A 23716-nucleotide genomic window follows, 5' to 3' on the forward strand; every position below is an offset into this window, starting at 1 on the left:
TAGAAAGCTAACTCAAGAGGGAATTTTGCCCTTATCTCTTATTTTATTGAAAGTTTTTCGAATATCACATCTGGATCAAGTCCATCGTATCTGTGTTTATGTTCATTTTGGTTGGTCCCAATCCAACACATTTAACAACTAGGTGACCATGGGCCCCTTGCGTCAAGCTTGAGAGGTTAGGAGATGATCAGTTGTTACCCGAGTAACAGCATAGGGAATGTTTTCTTAATCATAAGACCACATTATGTATGTATTTTATATTCACGCTGTCCATGCATTTTAGGGCATGGTCCCATAAAATGAAGCAGACAAAGGTCTCAAGCAGACCACGCCATGATAAACAAATGTCACTAAACACCCACTATTAAAAGCTTCTTAGGGCTAATCGGGATGTTTATTTTCCATCCAACCTATTGATAAGCTCACATACATAGACCTGGATGAAAGGAAAACACAAATATCATCTTGATTCACAACTTTAATAACCCCTGGATGTATTTAACGGTCAATCACTATTGCTTCATGGTGTGGTCCACTTGAGATTTGCATTTGCTTAATTTTTGGGCTCATGCCCTATAATGATTTGGCAAAACTGGTGGACAACGTGGATATACAACGCATACATCAAGGTGGGCCTCATAGTCAAGGAAAACCTGCTAAAGTCTTAACAAGAGGTCTGGGGTGGTGTGTTGGATTTGGCCAGGCTAAACGGCCCAGTTTCAGATCCAATCTCCTTATTTATGTACCTTTGGGTCGGCTCTATCCATATGCAGGTCGAGAAACATTATGCAGTTCCTTTCAAAATGAATCCTTGGGCCAAGTGGTCCAGTTTCAGGTAGACCCAGGTCCGTTATCCAGGTTCTCTCAAAATGACCCGTTGGATACAGTGTATCCAATTCCATCCGCACAGGGTGGGTCCCACTTGTCGGACCTGGTATGGCTTGGGCTTGGACCAATTCTGCAGGGCCCAGTTGTTACCCTAACTCCACACATGCTCCATTGCACTCCGCGACCGTCTCGTTTTTAAACACTTGAAAACCTTCTCCCTTTCCTTCACTCAATTTCGGCTTTTCTCCGATTCGACAATGCAGAGGCAGCTGAGTTTGCTTGGTCACGTGCTCAAATCCAACGGCTCCCGATTCCCTAGACCGAATCAAGGGTTTCTTCCTCCGCTGCGTCAGCTGCCGAGAAATCTCTCGACCGATGGTGGTACGGAATCCAAAGAGCCTTCATTCGATCCGTTTCTTCAGTCTCCAACCAAAGGTAGTTTGCCGGTAGCCCCAAATCTTTAATAATTTCTTTTTGAAATCTAGGGTTAGGGTTAGGGTTCAGTCTTGACAGTGTTCAAAAATATCATACCGTATCGTGAATTATCGCGAAATTCGTCCTGTGATGGTATTATACAAATTTCTGCATCATTTGTATTTCTTTGCGTCTGAGGACCTTCTGATGCAAATGCCATTGTATCGGATTGTATTGTCAATGCATTGGGGTTACACACACGGGGACTCTGATTGCGCAGTGTAGAACACAGCACCGAGGTTGGTACTGTGTTGACGTGGCAAATCTCTGTGGGCCCCACAATGATGTATGTGTTATATCCACACCGTCCATCTATTTTGCCAGATCATTCTAGGGAATGAGCCAAAAAATGAGGCAGATCCAAAGCTCAAGTGAATCACATCACAGGAAACAGTGGGGATTGAACGCTTATCATTGAAAACTTCTTGGGGGCCACAGAAGTTTTGGATCAAGCTGATATTTGTATTTTCCCTTCATCCAAGTCTGTGTGACCTTAGGAACAGCTTGGATTGCAAATAAACATCATGGTGGGCCCTAGGAAGGTTTCAATGGTGGGCATCATTGTCCCCACTACTTTCTGTGGTGTGGTCCACTTGAGCTTTGGATCTGCCTCATTTTTGAGTTCATGCCCTAAAATGATCTAGCAAAATGGATGGACGGTGTGGATATAACAGATACACCATGGTAGGGCCCATAGAGATTTGCCACGTCAACAAAGTACCAACCTCGGTGCTGTGTTCTACACTAGGCAATCTGAGTCCACACAGGGACACACACATACATATATCTATAGTGTTTTGCTAATGTCCCCACCTTCATGGGGAGGTTGCCATTTGCCAATGTCCCAAAACCTTTTGAATGGCACATGGGGCGAACTATCGCCAATCTAAACCATTCATTCATTCATACAACTGGGAGCAAGCTATGGTGCAAGAATCATGTAGATCGGACGACCTTAACCCTTTGATTGGTGCCAATTTGTTACAACCATCCATTGTAACGAGTCACAAATCACATGGTTACAATCATTGAATCAAAGTCTTAATTTAAAATCATAAGAAATACAAAGTGATATCTATCTAATAGATGTTTAAGATGATGATTAGACCTATTTCATATATATATATATATATATATATATATATATATATATATATATATATATATATATATATATATATATATATATATATATTTTACACACGCAAATAGACCCCACACACTCACGTTGGTGGAATTTCACCACCTATGGGTACTCGAACCCTTGACTGGGAGTTGAAACTCCTGAGAGTCTACCACCCGGGCTATTTCATATTTCTCCGGTCAATCTTGACTGTCCATTTTCATGCTATTGATCAGAAGCTTAGGATCACCTGATTGCCTTGATTTTGCTATGAAAAAATGAATGGTTGGGATCGACAATAGGTCACCCATGTGCCATTTAAAAGGTCTGGGGATGTTGCTAACGTCCCATGAAGGTGGGGACTTTAGCTATATATATATATATATATATATATTCATGAATCTATATGAGAGGCGGCATGCTCCAATGCTCTTAGAGCACATTTCATGGTCTACTATGCTAATATGGATGGCTATAGAAAAAAAGGTCAGACTAAAGATGGATTGGATTATTCGACAATAAGTTTATTTCTTTATTTATTTATTTTTATTTTATATACAATATCTTATGAAATGTGTTTTGGACTTAATGGACAATTTAGATTGATGGAATGAATTTTCTAAGTGCACCAATACAACTAGGAGCACTGCACCTTGTAGTTCTTTGAGAGCACTTAAGTGTCTCTCTCTCAATACACATATTTCTATACACATGCATGTATATTCTTGCTCCCTTGGTAGTTGTGCCATAGGGGACTTAGGTGTGAGCAAAATCGGGTAGGCTTCGTGTGGGCCCCTCCTTGATGTCTATGTGACATCCACACCGATAGTTGGATGTGTCACCTAATGTTAGAATAAGGGTCTAAAAATTAGGCCCATCCATCATTTGGATGGGCCACATGATCGAGAACAGTGTACAATGGGACGCCCACTCTGAAGTATTTCCTCTAGCGTGGCCCACCTGAATCACGGATTAGCCCATTTTTTGTCCCAAAACCTAGACACATCTGATGGTCTGAGTGGATTTCACATACATATCACGGTGGGCCCTATAAAAACTGAAGGGTGAACATTCCTCTTAATTCTATCCTCTAATTTTGCCTGCAATGCATATGCATCAATAACATTAATTCTCTCCTCTCCCAGCATAAGTGTTCTTAATAAAAGTCCACCACTCTCTCTCAACATGTAACTTTATTATTTGAAGTTTTGTTTACAATATTCGTATCCCATTTCTATTGTTGGCTTTCTTATATAACAAAGTGTACATCTATCAAATTTCTTAATTGTTGACCATTTCCTCTTGGTCTCATATATACAAGCTATGTTAACTCTTCTTTATTTCATCATATCTACTAGCTTCTTACTCATACTAGTCGAAATTCCAACATTGCATGTGGCAAAATAAATCCTATTCTTGCATGTTGCAAAATAAATCCTATTCTCTTAGACTGGCTTCTTTACCTTCACTTGCGCATGACTACCTTCTTTATAACTACGTAGAGCTGGACACCAAGTCGAATTGAGTGGAGCTTGCAAAGCTCGGCTCGATTTGACCAATAGCTAACCCTAGCTTGAGTTTGGCTTGGCTCGGCTCGGTTCGGCCAGTAGCCAACCCTAGCTTGAGTTCGGCTCGGCAAGTAGCCAACCCCAGCTTGAGTTCGGCTCGACTCGGTTCTCGAGCCTGATTGTCCATCTTGGCTCGATTCATCAACAACTAGGGCCAGCTCGAGTTCGAGCTGTCGAGTTGAGTTTGAGTTCGAGCTGTCGAGTTAAGTTTGGATTCGAGTTTGAGGTTGTACATAAAATCCAATTCATTCTTTAGTAGAAGTGAAAATCGAAGATGACTTACAAACGGAAAAGTAAAAATATTACAAACTTACAGTGTTCACAACATTAGATGCGTTTCTATCGTTATTTACTACAATCTACAGGAGAGGAGATTTGTTTGCCGAGCTCAAGGTATTATCTAATTCTTCATAAAGGTGTTCGTTCACCTCTCATGAATCGGATGGTGGAGAGAGTTTTCCATTGTGCTCTTGTATAGTTTGAATTAGATTGTTTAAGCTTTCTTTTTGAGTAGATTTATATATAGTACCCAACACCTTGTAAAATGCACCGAGACTGGAGAGAAACTTAGATGGTTTGTTACTCTTCTTATTTTTGCTCGTGCTCCAGTCGATCCTGCTTCGGCATTATGTTGTCTTGGAGGATATCGTTGATATCTAGAAGCCTCTTTCATTCTACATTTCAAGGCAAGTTGTAATTGCTATTCTTCCAATGCTAATAATCTAGCTTCCTCGTCTTCCTCTTGCTTACTAGATCTCTCTACTATTCCTATGTTAGAACTTTCACCAATTACAACTCTTGTGGAATGTTTGGATGATGTGGAGGGTTTCTTATTTAAATCTAGAAGGGCCTAAAAAAGTTGGAACTCCTTTGGGGCTTTAGGACACAGTTTTGCATCTCCACCTTAACATGATTGGTATAACCTGAGCCGATTAGTTTTGTTAAAAAACTTTGCCCTACACAAATGACGCAAAATCTTCATTTTTTTAGACTTTAGGGAGTTGACTGAGGAACCGTAGTCCCAAACGTCGGTCAATGAGTCAGTTGACGACATGTACACTCAATGTATTGGAAAATTTAGTATTTTGGTATAATGAAATATGATAAATAAAAACAATAATAAAATATGATAAACAAAAGCAGTAATGAAATTGAATTATATGATAAACAAAAGCATAATATGAAAATGAAATAAAAGTCATTTCATTTATAACCTTCTTCAACATTACATTCAAATACACATTACACCACTTTCAAGTTTCAACATATTAACAATAATTTATAACCTCCTTCATGTTGATGTTGTTGCAAGTGCAGTCTTGTTTTGAGACTTGATCTCCTCCTCATACTCCTTAATATCAAAACTATTATCTCCTTAAACTGGACGCAACTAATCTTGTGTACAAATTAACGATTCAACTGTTTTTGGTGAAAGAGAGCTTCGGTGCTTGCTCATGACCCTACTCCCCATGCCAAAAGCGGATTATGATGCCATTGTTAAAATTGGAATTGACAATATATCCCGTGCCATCACCGATAGTGTAGGGTATTTTGCTTCACAGACTCATTTTTTATCACCCTAAAACATGAAAGTCTGAGTTCGGGTGGCTTATGATTGGCTCTTTGTGATACAAGTCTAACTCTAATTCCTTTGTTTGATCATTTGTTTCTTCTTATATTAAGAAAGACATATATTCATCGAGTACATTGTTATCCCTTGTAGAAAGATCTGGAGCTTTAAGTTTTTTATTATTTGCTGTGGCAAGGTATTCAAAATCGGTTACATGACGGCTGTTACGTAACGGTAACGGTCATAACCGTTACTCGTTACGTGGTTGAAACAACCGTAATGCCTATTATAGAAAAACGGGCCGTAACGGTCCAATAACAGTTTTTTCAAAAAATAAAAAACGGCCATAACGGCCGATACGGGGGCCGTAATGACCGTTACAGCCCATATCATAACAGTAATGGTGGTGGCCGTTATGGCCACCGTTACCGTTTTGGAATACCTTAGCTATGGCTGTGGCTATGGGTAAAGTAGAAAAACATACAACGTATACAATACTTTGATTGCGTCACGAACCATGGAGGTTTCAGTTACCGCCATTTCATCAGAATAAATCTTCATAAAAATGAACTTAACAAAGCTTATATTGCATCGAGGATTAAGAATAATGGCTAAGGCTATTAACAAATGGTATTCCTCCCATTACTTATCGAACTTTCTTTACATATCAAGTGCTATTAGTTGTAGAAAATTTGGACCTTTACTGACACTTTTTCTAAGGTGTTCCTTAATCTTCCAAAGAGACAAAAGAAATATATTTGCAGTGGGATACTTATTTCCAGAAAAAATCTTCGTGTAATAATAAAAAACTTTGAGAAACTTGTGAACTTGTTTTGCTTTGTTCTAATCATCTTTAGTAGGCAACTAAGCATATGTTTTATCACGCATCACATATTTAGGAAATGTAACTTCTAATTTCATAGCCGAATCTAACATTTCAAAAGTCGAATTCCAACGTGTGCATATATCTAACTTCAATGTTTTTTGACGTTGGAATATATCACTCAATATACTCAATCTTGAAGGTGACCCCCTTGTGTATTTTACACCTTCTTTGTTCTTTATGGTGGGGTTAATTGCTTTCAGCCATTCTTGTACAATCAAGTTTAGTAAGTATGTGAGTACAACACTTAACCTGGAATATTTTTTTCTCAAAAAATAAACTTCCGGTTGCCTTAAACTGGTTACGTAAGAATGAAATTACACTACCATTTGCTGAATCATTATATAAAGTTATTGAAGAGATTTTATTTTCAATGCCCCGGTCTCGTAGATAACTGTAGATGCAATATTAAATAACCAAACCAGTATGAGGAGGAGGTTCAAAATTCTCTTGCAGCGTTTCCAATCTTTATCAACGTAGTGTGCGGCTAATGAAATGTATCACTTTCTTTGACTAGACACCGTCTACAAATCAGAAGTCAAAACTTATTTTGGGGACTAATGCCAAAACTGCTTTCAGTTTTATCTTCTCGTTTACGTATATCTTCATGCACTCTCTGTTCACAATAACGCGGGAGGCCTTCTCAACTTGAGGTTTATGGAATTTAGAAAAAGACGAGACATGAAAACTTTGCTCTTTATCATTCTAAATGACTTTTCTTCAACGATCATTAGTCTTGCATACCACTCCTTTAGCTTATCTTTGTCAAACTTATGAGTGAAAAATTTACCTTAAGAGTCGTCCCCTTCAGACTTAGTAAATGAAAGCAACTGTTGGCATGGAATTAGAATTTTTGGTATCTTTGAACAACTTTGCCTATGTCTATTTAAATGAGTAGTTGACCCCTTGAGATTCTTATTGTATAATGATTTGTAATGCATACATCTAATATTCACTACACCATTAACTACGACTTATTCAAAGTCATCCTACACTATTGATCTTTTCTTTCATTTAGTTGAAGCCAAAGATACTTTTCCCTCCACAATAAGAGGAGATATGTGGCTGACACACCGGCACTGGGGGTAGTTGGGACTTCCTCACTAGTCATCTATAAATATTAAGATAGGAAATTAACTTTGAGGCATTTATCAACACAAAGTAGTGTCTACTTAAATACCCCTCCAAATTTTCTAGACTTGCTAACTGTCTAAATCAATCACTCATTCAAGGTTGAATAGATTATAATACTTTCATTTTTCAATTTAAATACCATGCCAAAATTCCGGCAGCATCTCCTCTTACCTCTCCAGAAATATTAATCTTGCATTTGATTCCCATGTCAAAGTATCCACACTGTGTGAATGTTTGATGCCGGAAATAGATGCCAGAAATAAATGCAAAAAATATATCCAGAGAAAAACGAAGAGATGAGACGGAACAGGTGTATGCATTTAAATTAGAATAAATGAAAACATTCCAATCTATTCAACATTTAACTGTCCAAAAATGGGACAATTTGAGGATTTTTATGCCTTAAAAAATATATTGTATCCATGCCAGACAACATAGAAATCCTTAAACGGGCAACTGATTATCCTATACTACAATAGTAAAACAAAAAAAAAAACCAATCTGACTAATTAAACAATTGATGAAAATTGAATAATTTACAATCTAACTAATAATTTAACAAAAAAAATGTAACAATAATTCTAATTCACATGATTCACATTAATTCTACTTCATATTAATTCTAATTCACATGATTCACGTTAATTCTACTTCATATTAATTCTAATTCACATGATTAACAATGTAACATTTATTCTAATTCACATTAATTCTAACAATTTAACAAGAAACTAATAATGTATGTATACATGTAATTTATTATATATAATATAATATATATATATATATATATATATATAAGATATTTTAAAATTAATCGACACCGAGCCGGGCTGCCATGGACAACGGTCGGTCAGGCCCCAAAAATATATATATATATATATATATATATATATATCGAGAGAGAGAGAGAGAGAGAGAGAGAGAGAGAGAGAGAGAGAGAGAGAGAGAGATGGGCACGTATGGGCCTGGGGCTCTGACAGAGAGAGAAAGGGAAAAGGGGGGGTTAGGTCTCCGGGCTCAGATGCATGGCTTCAACATATTTGAAAGAAAGGGGATTAAGGTTAGGGCTAGCTCGTGGCGCTCGGACAAGGGGGGTATATTATATAACTAACCAGGTTGAGTCGAGTTGTGGACCTAGTCGAGTCGTTTCGAGCTCGGGCCAGCTTGGACTCGGCTCGAAATTTTTTCGAGCAACATAAAACACCTTGACTCGGCCCAAACCTAGATTCGAACTGAGCCGAGCCAAGCAACTTAATCAAGCTAACTTGGTTCGTGTCCAGCTCTATAATTGCGTGCCATTGCAGCCCATTACTTTTAGGAGATGCCGTAGTGAATCCTTCCCCAATTCTCATTGCACCCGTGTGCCAGTGCAACATGTCACTTGCAAGGAACACCTCGGCATGGGCTTGAAATGATATGTCAGGATTCATGAGGATATGGCAAAACCCAATTTTCCCAAATTCCCCTAAACTAAAACTAATTCCCCAATTACGTAAATTTCCCTAGGCTTTTGTTTGGGTTGGTGGTAACCAAAAGGTAGGTGAGGAAAGGGAAACATCATATTTGAGGAAAAGTGTGCAAGAGCAAAAAAAGGTTTCCTTTTTCTTTATGTCTGAGAGTGGAAAAGGAAATGGTCCTTTATAGAGGAAATCTGAGGAAAATGAAATCAATTTCCTCAATCCTCATGTCTTTCACAAACGAGGGAAACTGTCACATCCAAGGAAGTCGATTTCATTTCCTCAATTTACTTTCTTATGTTCATCAATTCAAACAATACAAAGGGTGACATTTGGATTCCTGGAAATCCCAGTCTCCAATTAGGGTTTGTTTTTTTTGCATTTGGGGCTCTTGGATACTAGATATTCAAATGCCTGAGGGGCATCACAATAACCTAAAATTAGGTCTTCACTTTTTTTTTTTTTCAATAACCTGGAAAATGTTGGTTTTTTCCCTCTATGTTGTGCAGTTCATGTGAACACCTGGTTACACTTTGGTTATGTTGTGATCATTTTCAGGTTTGATCTATGGAAGGCTGACTGGCATTGGAAAAAATACACTGAAGACTGATGTTATCCATTTTTTTGAGGGGTGTGGGTTGACTATGCAGGATATTAAAGTTGATTACAACAGGACTTATGCTTCATTCGGCATGTATGTTTGCTCTGCTCTCTATTCCTCCTCAAAAACCATCATGTGTTTAGTGTGGATAGATGCCTTCATCACTGCCATGGCTTTCCTTAAATTTTGAATGCTGATTGTAAGAACTTCTACTTGTACATACAGTTCCCTGTATTTGTGTCTATGAGGAACAGCTTGTGAGAAACAACTTGGAAGAAAATCTTTTGATGTGGTTTCTGTAACTAGCCTTTGTTAGGTCTACTATACAGTTTTTGCTTTTTGATTCTTGTTGCTTTTTGTGGTGTGAATTTGTAATCTGTGCACCAAAGTAGATGTAGTTTTCTTTTCAGGGAAAGTAAATGTACGTGGTTTTCTTTTCAGGGAAAGTAGATGTCTGTGGTTTTCTTTTTGGGGAAAGGGATTTTAGACTTTGAAGTTGACTTTTAGAAATAAAATCACATGCTCTTTGGGAGTACTGGGCACCTACCTGTTCCTTAACTTGTAGGACAGGTGAATCGAAGCAACACAACTTGCACTTGATTGAGGTTGCATGGTTGTGGTCAGAGAAAACCTGGAACTTCTGGTTGAATAGCACCACTGATAGTTTTCCACACCCCAGAAGTAATCTAAAGGGTCTTTCATGTATATGTACTTTTCACAAAACAAATACCCTAATCTTGTCCTAACCACTCCTTTTTTTTTCTAATCTTAACCATCACTTTTAAATAAAATATTAATAATGACTACAAAAAGAGGTACAATGGTAAGTAGCAATAATAGGTACCGTTATAAAGGGTGGAAGAAAGTAAAACTGTAGAACTTCTCAAAGCATATAAAAACAATAAAAGAAATCAAAGAATGCAGTAAGGCCGAGTAGAGTGTATGATAAATTTTATGTTAGTTAAGCACTAGAGATGGAGAGAGATTTCTACAAGCAGGCAAAAGTGAGGGAGAGTAGTGTTTGCAATATCGCTAATATCAGATGATATTATTGTTATCGCAGACCAGCAATACGACACACTCTCAAAGTATTTGAAATCCATAGTGTTGTTCAAAATATCACAATGTATCACAGTTTTTGCAATATATCGCACCTGGCTCTTTTGTTTTGTTTTTGTTTTTTGTTTTTCCTTTCTTTAGGGGGTGTTTGATTTTTCAATTACATGTGTAAATACATGTGAATAGGCTATCATTACTTACCTGTGTAATTGCAACAGCAATATCAAAGTTGATGTTGATGGAGAGTATGTTTGGGTGGAAACCATCACTAAAACCGAGGCAGAAAATGAATCGAGAACAAGAACTGTGGGGCCCACTATTATGTATATGTATGATCCACGCTGTCCATTTGTTTTACCTGCTCCTATTAGGGCATGAGCCCAAAAATGAAGCAAATCCAAAGCACAAATGGACCACATCACAGGAAACAGAGGGAAATGAATGCTTACCTTTGGAAACTTCTGGGGGTCGACAAAAGTTTTGGATGAAGCTAATGTTTGCGTATTCCCTTTATCCATGTCTGTGTGACCTCTTATGAACAGGTTGGATGACAAATACACATCCCTGTGGGCCCCAAGAAGGATCTAACTTTTAACAATGGATGCCATTTTATGCATTGTTTCCTTTTGTCTGGTCCACTAGAGCTTAGAATCTGCTTTATTTTTTGTCTCATGCCCTAAAATGAGCTGATAAAACGGATGGTCGGCATGGATCCAACACATACATCATGGTGGGTCTCATAGAGATGACGTGTGCCCAATTTCAGTTCAAATTCTTGCATGCAATCGCATTTTTCGAGGTGTATTTGAACTAGTATTTCACTTTCTATCAAACATGGGTAAATTATCATAATTGCTTATTTACTACCATTTACAGGTGGAAATGAAAAATCAAACACCCCCTTAGATGGCCAACCATTGGTCAGTTTGGATCATTTTATTGGTGTGATTTTAGTGATGCGGCCGATGATTGAATTGTTTCGGAGTATCATTAGCATGCCATGTGTATGATGGACATGTGCGTAGCACCATTTTTGTTTACTCGTGCAACTCTCCAAGGGAGCTCAAAAAGGCGTTTCACCCCATTTACTTCCAAATCCTCTCTTGTAGAGAGGATTTCATTTACATACATTTACTTCCATCTAACCACACCTCAAATACCATTTACCTCCATTTACTCCCAATTCCCTCACATTTGCTTCCATCCAAACGGCCCCTAAATGCATGGTTAAATAGCGTTGGCAAGTTGCTTCTTTGTGATCCTTACATTCGTAGCCCACTCGAGGCTCAAAATTTTCTCAATTTTGGCTAAAGCATATATTTCAATGAGCTTATTACAATCATTCTGTTAAATATCATATATGTACACTAAATTGAGATATCAAAGCTGATTTGGGATATCACATATGTTCCAATGAATATATTGAAAAATTCCAATACATTCCAATTCCTCCCATTTACTCCCATCCAAATAGAATATTTGGATTTCAAATGCATATATTTCAATGAGCTTATTACAATCATTCTGTTAAATATCATATATGTACACTAAATTGAGATATCAAAGCTGATTTGGGATATCACATATGTTCCTATGAATATATTGAAAAATTCCAATACATTCCAATTCCTCCCATTTACTCCCATCCTAATAGAATATTTGGATTTCAAATGCATTTCATTTACTCCCATCCAAACACAACCGAGTAAGCCATTTACTCCCAATTCATTTACCTTTCCATTTCCCATTTACCTCTATTTACAAGCTCCCAAGCGAGCCCTTTTTTATATGCAATATAAATGTAGCCTATGACTTTGTGGCATATAAGCTATGCACCACTTGTACAAGCTGGACATGGATGTGGAAGCGGAGGAACTCATTCGGCTCTTGGCAAGACTTCATCATTTCAAGCCATCTTGGGGTGAGAGAGACTCGATGTTATGGATGATGGTCAAATCGGGCCGGTTCTCTGTCAAAGTTTTCTATGAGACGATTGATAACGCTACTGATGTGATGTGTGGTTAGACCTCCAGAGTCTGGTCCTAGGGGCTCCTCCCAAAGTGGCAATTTTCACTTAGTGGGAACGAATAGAGTGCTCAGCATAGAAAACCTGCCAAAAAGATTGATAGTGATTCCTAATTGCGCATCATGTTTATGATGGATGTGGAGTTGGTGAACCATTTGTTCATCAATTCTGCATTCGCTCAGAAGGTGTGGGAGAGCTTCGTTGCTTTCTTTAATATTCCTTGGGTGATGCTGGGTTCCATTGAGGGTCTCTTCCTTGTGTGGCATGGGGGAGGAGTAGGGGGCATAGGGTGTTGTGGAGGTTAGTCTTGTTGGTGGTAATCTGGGCCATGTGAAAGCAGGTTAACCATCGTTGTCTTTAAAACGGCGAAGTTTGATGTTTAGATTGGTTAAATTGTAATAAAGGTTCCAACCATTGTGAGTGGTTCGAGTTATCTGGGCTATGGACTATAGTCATATATTTTCACCTTTTTGGCTCTTCTTTTAATAAAATTTCATTAACCTTCAAAAAAATAAAAAAGAATAAAAAAGGAAAAATATATGCATACCATATTTGGATAATGTAGGATCCATGTGTGTCTTACTCTCTTTACACCCTCTAAAATTGAGGTTGAGTAATCAGCAACAGTTAGTCTACAAGATATTTTGTCGAGCATGACCAATTGCCTTAATAATTATATTTGCCATTCGATTTTGTGAGGCAGCGTGAAAAATTGTTATTTCTTCGTCCAGGTATTTCTCATGAATGAAGTGAATATGGAACAATAACAAACAGGGAATAACCCATGCATCATGTAATTCTTTGTTAAAAATGCAGATTTGTTAACGAGGACTTATGCTATACTCGATTGGAAGTGTTCCATATTTATTTTCATCAGTAACTTGTATTGAGGAATGCTCTAGTGTTCTTAGAGCACTCTTAAGTTATAGCACTTCTGGTTGCATTTGGATGCTTTGATGGTCCAATCCATTGATCTAGGCTGTTCATTAGGTTTACCACACATTTCATAGGCTACCAGGCAAGCATAACACTATCTGAAAAATATTAACCATTTGATCAATGGTCTTTAATGGGTGGTCAAGATCATTTATGCAAAAATAGGCCAAATCGATAATAATCCATCTGTTTGTTAGGACCCATCATGGATTGTTTATGATTCCAAAGGATCATTTTTGTTAGGCAATTGTAGCAATCCCATCCATAGCTTCGAAAAACAATGGCTGTAGGAAAGAAAGCCAAATCAAAGATAGGTTTGATAATCTGATCAGTGTGATTTTTGCATGGTAGTCCATGAAATGTGTTCTGGACTTAATAGACAGTTCAGATCAATTGATGGGGCTGTCCAGGTGGGCCGATCCAACTAGGAGCACCAATAATGCTCTTAGAGCACTGGAACATTTCTCATTTTCATTTCTAAATTGATTAAAATGTAGTATTAGATCAACAAATCTTTTTGTTTTTCTATTTTTCCTTTTTTCTTTTTGGTGTTTGGCGAATCTAACACTCCATGCTAGTATTGAATCCTGGATTCATATCCATGTCATTGCAACATTGGCTACCAGGGGGCAGGTTGTAACCAATTATATGGATGATACTTGTCTTATGCCTTTTGGGTTTGACTATGGCAAGAGTCTCTATGTTACTTTTGGGCCTTAGGTGGCGATTCTTTTCTTCCTGAGAATGCTTGGGTTGAAGGCACGAATACAATATTACAACTTTGCCCTAATAAGACATGCTTTGTTCAAGAGAACACCATTTTTAATTTTTCCGAAATAGCCAAGGGTGCATTTGGTTGCACCAAATATCATGAAATTTCATTATATTTCAGTCTAATTTAGTGTGAAATTTCATGATGTTTCATGGTATTCAGTGCAACCAAATGCACCCTAAACTACAAAATTGCTCAGATGCCTTAAGTTGTTTCCTTGCATATAAGTGATTTTCTCATAGACTTTGGAGTTGATGTCAAAGCCCTCCGATTTGGCTTTCCCTTTAGTTGGTACTGGTAGTTTGTGAATTACCAGTTTCCAGTTGCTTTCTAGTCCATTATGTTCTGTCTTATTTAAATTTGTCTCTTCAAAGCATCTACTTCATCTTGGAAGGAGAAAACTCTGATGTTTTGTAATTTTTATCAATTTGCTTGACTCCAATTTATTGCAAGCAGGATTTTGCAATTTTCTTCTTGGACAGTCTTTGATACTGCTACAAGGCTAATCACAAGAAAAGGTCGTTTGTATCGGTTAGAAAAGGTATTGCTATGTTCTTCTTGCTAAGATCTTATTGATAGTATATTAGTGCTATTTTGCAAACCTATGATTGGTGATTTGGTTTTTCAAAAATCAGGTAGATCGTGGGCAGTGGGACCTTCTCAAGTTCTACGATGGGAAAGTTGTAAGTACCTGTCCAATATATATTGGTCTCCCATTATTACTTATTTATTTTTTATTTTTCAACCTGTTATTCCACTTTTCCTTCTCAATTGGGATATTGATCTTGCATTTTTGGAGGATTAGAATTATTTTTGCTAGAACTCTAGTGCTATGGAGATTATATCAATCAGCTGGACAAGCAATATGCTTGATTACACGTCAAGTCTTTATTATTCATGGACATGCAGATTTTTGACAAATGGAAGGATTTTATTTATGAGGTACATGCTTTGGGCCTGAAGGGGTTCCTACTGAACAAAAGTATTTTCTTTACTGCTACAAAATGAAAATGATGCACAGTTTTTTTTTTAAAAAATACAAATACTTTCAAGTAAGGATAATAAGGGACAGTTTTGACAAAGCCTTAGAAATTTGCTTAGAATGAGACAAGGCAGGGCTTCAAAATCGCTCAGGGAATTGGGTTCGAGTGCATAGTTTAGGGGTAGAAAGCCTACATTTCAACACTGATGTCCCACCTTACCTATCATCGTCATTAAAGCCTTATCTCAATTCACTGGGGTTGGCTACACAAATCCTGTTCCACCATTCCACTCTATCAAGGGCCAGATCTTCAATCACACCACATGCCATCAAGTCTTTTCTTACTACCTCCATCCACTGGCTTTTGGGCCTTCCCCTTCCCCTTTTAGAGTCTTCAACCAACTCAATCCTAAGTTCCTAACCAGCATGGTTCTTGGTCTGTTGCACATGACCAAACTTTCCCAGTCTACTTTCCCTCATCTTATTACCTATTAGTATTACTCCTAAGTTACCTCAAATGCATTCATTTCTAATTCTATCCTTCCCATCTTACCACTCATCCATCTCAACATCCTCATTTCAGCTACACTCATCCCATGACCATATTGTTCTTTGACTGCCCAACAATATGTCACATAAAGCATGACTGGTCTTATAGCTATCCTATAAGCAACTCCTTGATTGTAATCAACCTATGCACTAGACTATTAGATAGCGTTTGATTGTAATCAACCTATGTAATATAGTCTATTATATTTTACCTGTGGAAGTTTTGTGCTCTCATTATCGTTCCCAAGCCTGGATAAAGAGAGGGTTGTATCAGGTTGGCAACTGCCCTCAAACTTATGCCATAACTTCCATCATGAATCCATAATATGATATTCCCAGCTTACTATTAAAAAAGAAAAAGAAATATTGGATTGATATGGGGTATGGGATTATTGATAACTGAAGTCATATGGTTCAGATAAAGAGGCAGTGGTTTGTTGAAAAAGAGGTTGAGAGATGGCGCATGGTGGAAGAAAGAATCAACATGGATGGGGTGAAAGGTTGGTCATGGAATTCCTGAGGAAAGAAGATATGCCTTGTTTGCAGGGTGCTCCTTAGGATGATCTCGGTTTTTGTTGCAAAATGGTGTGCCATGATCTATGGGGATGCTAGAGCCAATAGATTGAGCTCCACCATTGTATGGAACTGACTTAGGAGTGCCATTGGTGTGCCCATCAGACAATAATCAGCAAAGATACTGGTCCTTATTTTGCTTCTGGATGGAAAATATGCTAGGCACTAGATCTGCTCATCAGATGACAATATCTACTTATAGGATACCACTTTAAGGAAACAAGAATGACGAAAACTGTGGGATAATGCTTAGAGTGACATGTCTGATTTGTCACAAATTGAAGATGGAGCTGTGCTCCATTATGCTGACATTTTGTTTGCTGGACTTGATGAGAATTTTTATGTTGGATCTTGGTTGTAGAAGACTCTTGGAGAGGTGTTTTTAACTTTCCTTTTGAAACTTATGTTACCTTGGAAGGTGGTTTCAGAAGAGTCTTTTTATTTTTGTTGTCTTTATGAGAACAGAAGAATGAGTTTTGTGAATACGAGAAAGAGAAGAGTTTCTTGTGTAGGGAGTTTCTACCACGAGTGGGAGTTTTGTAATGGAGTCAAGATGCCTTTCCAAATGACAAAGTGTTCACTCAATAGAGGTGAACTAAGGATTTATGGAAGATGGATGATAGGAGGTTGATGGGACTTAGGATACGGTTTGATGAAGGGGTGACACGTCTAGCTTGAGGATGGTAAAAAGGCAATGGTAGTGGTTCAACTGGAGAAGAAGTGGGACAAGGTTTGATTTTTTATTCTTTTTAAAGGAGTGAAGCTTGCAAAGGAAGCAAGGGATTTCTTTGCGTGTGCAAGCATTTTCTATTTTCTGAGAAGCAAGGATGGGTGTAAGCATGGAGCTTTCGACCAACCTCCATCTACCACTTATGTTTTTGGAGGAAAAACAAGGGTGTATTTGAAACTTACGACCTGAACATTTTTAGTGTGCTAACCAAATAGGGTGTCGAAGCAAAGGACACTATTAAGCAGGGGTTCAAGAGTGGATTTTAACTCTAATTTCATGCTTTATTACTAGGACCCCCTTCATCAAAGATTGTGTTTGCATTGATTGTGGGTGGTTGGGGAGCCATGGGAACCATTAGTTGTGGCACCACATCTTTAACGTCATTGATTGCTAGATCTGGCTGTTGATGATTTGTCATTTCTAGATTCATTCATTGGTCTGTCATTATAATCACTACTCTGAGATTTTAACTGCTGATTTAATCTTTTGGATCATTCTGTGCTGTCCAATCCAATTATCAGTTGTTCATAGCTGATCCCTGCCGTCTGATCTTCCTTTTGAATAATTGGAACTTTTTTCTTATAGACACAGACCCACACCACTCTCTCACACACACACCCACAGCCACATGGGCACTCGATCCCACTATATTGAAACAAAGTTTTTCTACCACTGAGCCATTGAGCCAGACCCAGAATAATTGGAGCTTTTTTTACACCAGTGGATGCTGTCTTAAGGCTAATTTGACAGTAGGATCCCATTTTGAGTGCCTGGATGATGACTTGGGCTTCTTGAACTGTTGATGCACGATCTACCATTTCCTTTTAATCTTGTTGTGCGTAATCCTGAATGCACTTGCCTCGGTCATTAACAATTCCAATATTGGTCCATTCTCTTACCTAACAATTTTACTCATGGCCAGTGATTTAAATATTGGTATCAATGCACGTATCACACCCTTAGGATATGGAGACATTGTTATCTCATGGGAAATATTGACTGTATTAGGGAATGTGTTGCTGTCTGAGGGAGACATTGGGAAATGATGAAAATTTTCAATAGAACTTCGGTATATATTGAAAGAGACATGATTACACACTTATAATTCAAAAGATCACAAAAGACAAGTATGCACAACAAGTTTCCTGTATAGAGGGTTATAAAGTATGTGCTATTTGACAGAAGTGATGCAAATGTGTCATTTTTTTTTCTTTTTCTGAAAGACAATTATGTCAAAAAATGAGTTCATATGAGTCATTAATCATACAATACAAATAGAAACGTATCATCATTCAAAATAAAAATAAAATACAATACAAGTATGAAATGTATTCCCCAAACAAAATTTGGGAGAAAATGGATTTTTTTTTTTATTTCTTTTGCAAAATTTGTCTAATTTCCAATGGGGACATGTACCACAATGTATCACTGATACATATCTTAATTATTGCAATGTATAGCATGTATGGATGATATGGGGGAATTATATGAAGGGTTTTGGCAAAATATCGCAATGCATTGATATACCGGCAATACATTGCGATATTTTGTGTAATTCCGGGGAATTTACCAACTTCTCCTATACATTGTATCGGTCACTCATGATAATATTAGCCAATATTATTGATATTTAACACTGCTCCTGGCTGCTACCTGATAGTCCTCTCTCTAATTCTCCCACCAACCATTCTTCTCTCAGTACTCTCTATTGTGCCTCCTAATGATTTCACTTTTGGTCTAATATCTCATTCTCTTAATTTTACGTGAGCCTATAATGATTTCTACTCTTGCTAACTTGAGTGATCGGTGTTGTTGACTCTAATGCTAACAACTCACCATCAACAGCATTAAGCCTTATCCGAATTAATTCGGGTTGGCTACATGAATCCTGTTCTGCCATTTGACTCTAATGCAAACAACTCACCCAATACAATTCCTACTTTGAAGTTTGAACAATGGCTACTTTGGGTTGCCAATGGGCTATTCTCACCACTTTTGGAGGACTTTGCATATTTGACTTCAAATTTGAAATTTGATTCCTCGCCACCATGTCATTGCCATGTCACCAATGCATGCCATCTCACGAATGCACAATACATTATTTGGCACACCATTAGTTGGATTGATAACCCACCATTTGACACCAAAATTTGGACAAGGACACATCAAAATCATGATCAGAAATAGACTCAAGTTTCCAAATGGAAGTGCGTCTATGGGTCGAGCCCTCGGGGGTATGTCTAAACGTTATCTATTTTAATGTGAGATTTTTCTATAAATTAAACACTTGGAATCAAGTGTATTTAGATTTTGTGTACTTTAATAGGAATTAGTGTTTCAAATAGCAGTAGTGTGTTGCGTGGCGCTCAACCTTGTGCAGTGTGTAGCGTAAGCTACACGATACTTCAAAAATTTTAATTTAAAAACAGGAAAATATGATAAATAGTCACAGTAAAAAGGAAAAAATTTAAAAATGCCTAAAAGGTGATTCATTTTTTCAACTATAAGCATGTTAAAACCAGTTATTAATTATCATTTATCAAAAGCCAAACCACATATAAACCAAATCAAATAATTATCACATCAACAATTTTCGAAGCAAACCACTTTAATTAATAATGTCTAATTGAAACCACTAGTCACAAGTATGAAAAGAAATAAAAATCCCACAGGTCAAAAGTATTAAATATAGTACACTTGTCACATTCCTCAACATTTGATATAAAGAAAACATTAAAAGTAATAAATAAATAAAACAATAAAAAATACATTGTAGCGTACACTATGTACACTACACACTACATAGTTGTAGTGTATGTACGACCCCTGTGGCATACGCTATAGGGGATTTACGCTATTTAGCATGCTATGTAGTGCTATGGCTACAGTATTCTATGCTACACTATGCTACACAGCGTATGCTATCGCTACGCTACAAGCGCTATTTGAATCACTGATAGAAATGACCAACCTTGTGAATTTGACTTGAAAATCATAAGCAAAGGCTTAAAGCGTCGAATTTGACGTCATCTTATCATCTAGAAGCCCATTAAGGGGCATGTTGGACAAGGTTGTGTTATTGTTACATAGGAGAAAAACATTCACTAGGCTGCTAGGTGGGACTTGCTAGGAATCCCCTTCTGGGTTGTAGGCAATGTTTTAAATATCGATGATATTGGCCGGTATATCCCATGATATATCTTGTATCCCACCTGTGCGATACGAAACACACAAGTAGTGCCGATATATCCTACATGTTCAATCCGATGGGCATTTTCAATTTCCAATTCCTTTTTTTTTTTTTTGTTGAAATTATGTTAAATCGGGATTAATTTATTATAAATCCATTGGTTCTTCATGTTTTGCATGAAAAATCATGGAGTTGGAGCTTTGATTTCGATATCCATTGGTTCTTCATGTTCTCCATGTTTTTTTTTTTTTCCTTCAACCAACTATCAAGTAAGACTAATTTCGAAGTATTTTGGAGTATTTGATGAAATGATCATCACGTACACTCTAATTTTGAAAGTTCAGTGTAGGTGGTCTGATTTGGGAAAAATTCAAAATTTCCCCAACTTCTCCAAATTGCTTGCAATGTTGCACTCCAAACATGAAATCAAGCATGTACGAGGGCTGATCTACTAATTTGTCAAGTCCTTGTCAATTTTCAGAAAATAAATTCAACCAACTGTCGATTGAGACTAATTTCAATGTATTTAGGAGCATTTGATGAAATGATCATCACATATACTCTAAATGTTATGCATTCAATATGAATATAGTTGCATTAGTTAAGTCAGATAACGCATAACTTAGGACCCTATACAAAGGAAACCTATTATGTGCACTTCTTTTTTGAGATGTTATGATTTAAAAGTGTGTATTAAGGTCTTTTTTTAACAAATTTTGAAGTTTCATTGAAAAATTCAAAAATTTTCCCAATGCTTCCCAATCTTTCCTAAAAAGTGTGATAAATTACCCGATACAAACGATATATCCTGTGCGATAACCGATACGTATCTGTATCCCAAGGATGCGATACGTAACGCGATAATGATATTTCAAACACTGGTTGTAGGTAAGTGTACTGATTCAAGTAAAATTGATACAACAGACTCCACAACTTGACTAAAGTAGGATTCAAGGAATACTGTAATTCAAGACCGGTCAATCTCTGTTCAAGAGACACTCAAGTGTTCATCTCAGCATTCAGTAGTAAAGATCATGAAATGCGTCAGATGGGTCATGTGTGATGTGAGACGATCTACTGTTTAGAAAGATCTCAAATACTACAACGTGGAAACATTAGTATGCGGGTTCCCAACCAAGGTGTTCCGTTGCGGTATCGGTCGGCATAATGGTGCCCACCGTTACCAATATAGATACACCCCGTATCGGCCGATATGGGGCCATAACGGCCGATACGGGGTGTGTAACGGTGCAAAATTTTTTATTTTTTATTTTTGGGTCGAAAAATTATGAAAAAATATCCATTAAATTCGGAATATTCTAAATATTCCAAATATGCATTCATTTATAATTTGGAACATGTTTATGGTGGTGTAACAGTCTACTCTTTGGTGAGAGGTTGTATCGGATTGCCTAATGAATTTATGAACCTAAGAACCTAGTATTGGCTATAGATCTTTTATATTTAATTATCTAACTATGTAATATCAATATGAATTAATTAGAATGAATCTAATACCAAAATATCTCATATTTGTAGGTATTGGTGTATTACATACCTTTTGACTTGTGTACATTTTATTTCAACATACAATCTAGGGACTTTTATGTCCAATTATGTAATTCATATATCTAACAAATTAATATAATTTTTCCCAACAAATCTTAAGAAAAAATTGGAAATTATATTCAAGTAAATAGTGTTGTCGATTTAGAGTTGATTTGGTGGACCATTCGATGCCCCAAATCAATGTTAAATTCATGCAATCTATTGGCACTTATCTCACTAATGGATTGGTGGATATTTATTGAACAGTGAAGAATGAAGAATATCAAACGATCCTATTTCAGAAAAATTAGTGTTTGCAAATTAACGGTGAAAATCATTTAAACAATTTAATTTTGGAATTGTGACTTGGCAACAATAGTGCCATAATTTAATTTTATTAATTTTGAGTTAATGTATGCCTCATGGACATTTTTTTTGGCCATGTACATAGGGCCCACCATGATGTATGTATTGTATATCAATGACATCCATCCGTTTTATCAAATCATTTTAAGGCATGGTCCAAAAATGAGGTAGATCCAGATCTAAGGTGGACCACTAGTGGGTGAGGCCTTGAAATTGGGGTGCACCTTGATGCATTTGTATATCCGTGCCATCAATCTATTTTGCCAGCTCATTTTAAAGCATGATCCAAAAAATCAGGCAAATTTAAACCTTAGGTGGACCACTAGTGAATGACGCCCTTAACATAGAACCCGCCTTGATGCATTTGTTATATATCCATGCTGTCCATCCTTTTTGTCATCTCATTTTAGGGCATGGTCCAAAAAATGAGGCAAATCCAAATCTTTGGTGGAGCACACAGTAAGGATTGAATTCCCACAATTAAAACTTAGATTATTATTATTATTATATTATATATTTTTTTATTTTTAAGCTGCGACTCCAGGTCCATGCAACCTTATCAGCAGTTTCAATGGTAAATAAACATTACAGTGGGCCATAATAAGTTTTTAATAATGGGCATTCAATCCTATTGTGTGGCAGTGTTTGCAATATTGATACTATCGGCCGATATTATCGATATCACGCTCCAGCGATACGAAACCCTTTGAAAGATACCAATAAATAAAAAAGATACTAAGAAATAAAAAAATAAAATAAAATCATGGAATACTTAGTATCGTTCGATATCGCTAAATATCGTGCGATATCAATGAAATTATCACTTTTATCATGATTTTTTCACGATATTTTGCTGTACAACACATACCCGGTCACGGCCGAGATGTCGGGAGACTTGGGATAGCGTAAATAGCAAAAAAAATTGGAAAAAAAAAGGAGAAACTTTCAACAGGGTGGATTTGGTACCTGTAGAAGAGATTGCCATGATCGGAAGCTTCAATTGATGGGCCATTCGAATCAAAGCGTTGTGCCGTTCGTAGGTGAGTGCAAACAGAATCTCCGAGTTTGTCTCGAGCTAACCTAATCAAAACGCAAGTGATTTCGGTATCGCACTCGGAAAAAATCTGAAGAAATCCGGAGAAATCTCGAGATTTAGGAGGGATTTTGGGGTTTTAGGGTTCTTGCCTTCCGAAACCCTCTCTGGCTTTCGAAATAAGCTTCAGAGCCGTTTTTACGAGCGTGGATCGAGTTAGCTCGAGACGAACTCTCCTATCAGGGGCTCTGTAGGGTCCATATAAGGTTCAAGTGGACCACACCACAGGAAGCCGTGGTGGCAATGGTGTC

At 37.3% G+C, this 23716-nt stretch overlaps 1 protein-coding gene across 1 annotated transcript in view; it reads left to right on the plus strand.

Moving 5' to 3' along the window:
• The first annotated feature begins 994 nt into the window (after positions 1-994).
• LOC131253112 (uncharacterized) overlaps positions 995-23716 on the plus strand; it is a 35420-nt gene continuing 12698 nt past the window's right edge. Inside the window, exons 1-4 of the mRNA XM_058253938.1 lie at positions 995-1263; positions 9599-9734; positions 14891-14975; positions 15070-15117. Of these exons, the coding sequence (XP_058109921.1) occupies positions 1086-1263; positions 9599-9734; positions 14891-14975; positions 15070-15117 (447 nt within the window). The 5' untranslated portion in view covers positions 995-1085. The remainder of the gene's footprint in view (positions 1264-9598; positions 9735-14890; positions 14976-15069; positions 15118-23716) is intronic.

Source organism: Magnolia sinica, chromosome 8 (assembly GCF_029962835.1).
Source record: "Magnolia sinica isolate HGM2019 chromosome 8, MsV1, whole genome shotgun sequence".
In the NCBI taxonomy this organism is placed as follows: domain Eukaryota; kingdom Viridiplantae; phylum Streptophyta; class Magnoliopsida; order Magnoliales; family Magnoliaceae; genus Magnolia; species Magnolia sinica.